We start from the raw sequence: 3,089 nt of genomic DNA on the forward strand, positions 1-3,089 counted from the left end.
TCCGATTAACTTGTGACACTAATCCAGTTAAAAACTTATAAGTAGAAAGCATGAACATAAATTATCGGTATATTATAACTCAATTAAGTCTAATTATGACTTTAGTTATTATATTATCCAGAATTTTGAGATTTAATTATTTTACATACACTTCACATAATTTGGTCATTTTTTAAAAAAAATATGTTATTAGTCAATCAAAATCAATAACATTGTTAGTTGTTGCCGTTAAAATGATTGTGTGAATTTTATTTTTTACAATTTTTCGATCATGTAATCAGTTCCATTTAAAAATTGAATCAACCATGTTAAATCCCTAATAAGATTTAGGTATGAACCGAACGTTCGACGTTGTTTTTCTTTTGTAAAAAATTCATGTCATTACTTTCTCGACAGCTACTAAATTTTGAACTTACGACAAATTAGAACAGGGAGATCGAATCTCAGATTTAAGAAAAAGGGGGACTAAAATAAAAATTAGACAAAAATGTTTTTATAGTAAGGAAATAAAAACCAGAGTTGAAATTGCCAAAATTATCCTTGTAGTTTTATCACCCTAGTCAAAATCCTCCATTTTAGCTGTCGGCCTGTCCCCTTCAAACGCAAATAAAACCTCTCTTTCTCTCACTCTCTCTCTTTCTCAAAAACCACAACTCCCTCACACATTTTTTTCCTCTCACTATAGTCTCTCCTTTAACGCCAAAAAAAAAAAAAAACTACATTCAAAATAAAATTTCATATTTTTTAAAAAAATTGAAAAAAATATATAGAAAAAAAATTATGGAAGCGCCAGAGTTCTTTCAAGGAACCGCTTACTGTTCTCAATTGACACCGGAAAAACCGGCGGCCGGAGGTGACCATTTCATCGTGGAGGACTTGCTCGATTTCTCCAACGAGGATGCCGTTATTACTGATGTCGCTAATTTCAACTCCTCCGTTGCCGGTCATTCTACGGATTCGTCAACCATTACGGCTGTCGAGAGTTGCAATTCGTCGTCGTTTTCTGGTCCAGAAACGAATTTAGGTGGTGGTATTGGTTGCAGGAGTTTCACCGACGGTCAGTTCGCTGGTGATCTTTGTGTGCCGGTAATTAAAATTTTTTCCTATACATGCAATGGTGTGATACTGATAGGTTATTTTTTGTGGTCAAATTTTAAGGGAAGTCCTTACACTAATTTTTTTTTCGCGGGGTTAGTTTTTCTTATAATTTGATTTTTCCTAATTTTGTTAAAAATTTTCGTTAATAATGTTAAAAGAATGCTTGATGTGATATAGGTTGAATCTGTTTGGAAAGAAAAAGATATATATATTTATGACTTGATTTGATTTGATAGAATTAATGGAAAACAGTTATTTTCAATTTTGACAAATAAAAGTTAAAAGTAATCAGATAATAGAGGGATTAATTATGAAATGTATAGTATAGGACCTTTAATAGGATTTAACCTTTTTTGTTTCTTAATAATTTTCCCGGCAACCAAACAAAGGTTAAAAGAGTTTCTTTATCAAAAAAAGAGTTCAAAATTCAAATTGTTTACAACTGTTGTTCATCTTTGTTGAAAACAGTACGACGATTTAGCTGAGCTGGAATGGCTGTCGAATTTCGCCGAGGAATCATTTTCAAGTGAGGACCTGCAAAAGCTCCAACTGATATCCGGTATGAAAACCCTACCCAACGTATCATCGGAGCCACGAGGGTTGCAACCTGAACTCCCTAACCAAATCGAAAACGCCATCGACGGCGGCGGAGGCGACAACAACCATGTTTTCCATCCAGACATGACGGTTCCCGCCAAAGCAAGGAGCAAACGTTCCCGCGCAGCGCCGTGCAATTGGGCGTCACGCCTCCTCGTTCTCAGTCCAACGGTTTCATCCCCCGAACCGGATATCATCGTTCCTGTTCAACCACTTCCCTCAAACCAACCGGGAAAAAAACCAGTCAAAACGACGTCGTCATCATCGAAGAAGAAAGACGGTGGAGAAACGAGCTCAGACGGGCGGAAATGCCTGCATTGTGCTACGGATAAGACGCCGCAGTGGCGGACTGGACCCATGGGTCCGAAAACTCTTTGCAACGCTTGTGGTGTGAGGTATAAATCGGGTCGTCTTGTACCCGAATACCGACCCGCTGCTAGCCCGACATTTGTGCTCACTAAGCATTCAAATTCTCACCGTAAGGTCCTCGAGCTTCGACGACAGAAGGAAATGGTAAGAGCCCAACAACATCATCAGCAACAATTCATGCATCATCATCACCATCACCATCATCAAAACATGGTTTTTGATGTATCTAACGGTGATGACTACTTGATTCACCAACCTGTGGGTCCTGATTTCAGGCAGCTGATCTAGTGCATGCTAGAGTAGGGAAACTTTAATGAGAGCTCTTTAAATTTTTTTTCCCAACCAGAGTTTAATTTAGCTAATGAATTCATTAGTGAATTCCAGTTTATAATTTTCCTAACTATTTTTTTTCTTAGACTATTTAATGTTCCTTTAGTTGTTTTTTTTTTCTTTGCCAAATTTGGCAAATTCTTGAAGCTTCGAAACCCAATCTTCTTAATTCCGGTAAATTAGTAAAATTTTGTTTATATTTTCTTTGTTCTTGGATTATGATTTTTTTTACTAATTAATAATAATATTAAAACACCGGTTGAGTCAAAAAACTGGATGCATGCTTCTTCTTTTTTACATCTTATGAGTCTGCATCGTGTCCCTCCAGTCTCACGAGTTGGCACCCTGGACTAAGAAGGACCGTTTCGCAAGTTAAAGACACATTTTGACATGACAACTTCTACCTTACATATTAAAAATCTGGCGTAGTAGAAATCAGTAGATGGCACATTAGGAATAACTAGAGATTTTCTTTTAAATATTAAGGATATCGATGTAAAAGATAATCCACACTTTCTTTCTCTCCCTTCCTTAACTGTTTAAATGAACCGTCACAAACCACGATAACCTTTTCCTTGTATATTAAGAACTTGGAACTATATATCAATCTTCGTAATATTAAAAGTTGCATCCTCATATCAAAAATAATATATAATAAAGCCGTAATATATAAAATATCCATGTTTGTAGACATA

General features: G+C 36.0%; 1 protein-coding gene across 1 annotated transcript; it reads left to right on the forward strand.

Annotated features, from left to right (window-relative positions):
• The first annotated feature begins 610 nt into the window (after positions 1-610).
• Positions 611-2,593, forward strand: LOC121220014 (GATA transcription factor 12). Its single transcript, XM_041099044.1, has 2 exons — positions 611-1,086; positions 1,567-2,593. The coding sequence occupies exons 1-2, from the start codon at positions 781-783 to the stop codon at positions 2,350-2,352; spliced, it is 1,092 nt and encodes a 363-aa protein (XP_040954978.1). The 5' UTR covers positions 611-780; the 3' UTR covers positions 2,353-2,593.
• Positions 2,594-3,089: the final 496 nt, after the last annotated feature.

Source organism: Gossypium hirsutum, chromosome D08 (assembly GCF_007990345.1).
Source record: "Gossypium hirsutum isolate 1008001.06 chromosome D08, Gossypium_hirsutum_v2.1, whole genome shotgun sequence".
In the NCBI taxonomy this organism is placed as follows: Eukaryota; Viridiplantae; Streptophyta; class Magnoliopsida; order Malvales; family Malvaceae; genus Gossypium; species Gossypium hirsutum.

What these genes read in the sequence shown, in the direction of transcription:
- LOC121220014 (XM_041099044.1), top strand. Translation starts at nt 781, where the DNA reads ATGGAAGCGCCAGAGTTCTTTCAAGGAACCGCTTACTGTTCTCAATTG. An exon ending in CTGGTGATCTTTGTGTGCCG is followed by an intron (nt 1,087 to 1,566) that starts GTAATTAAAATT and finishes TGTTGAAAACAG; the next exon opens with TACGACGATTTAGCTGAGCT.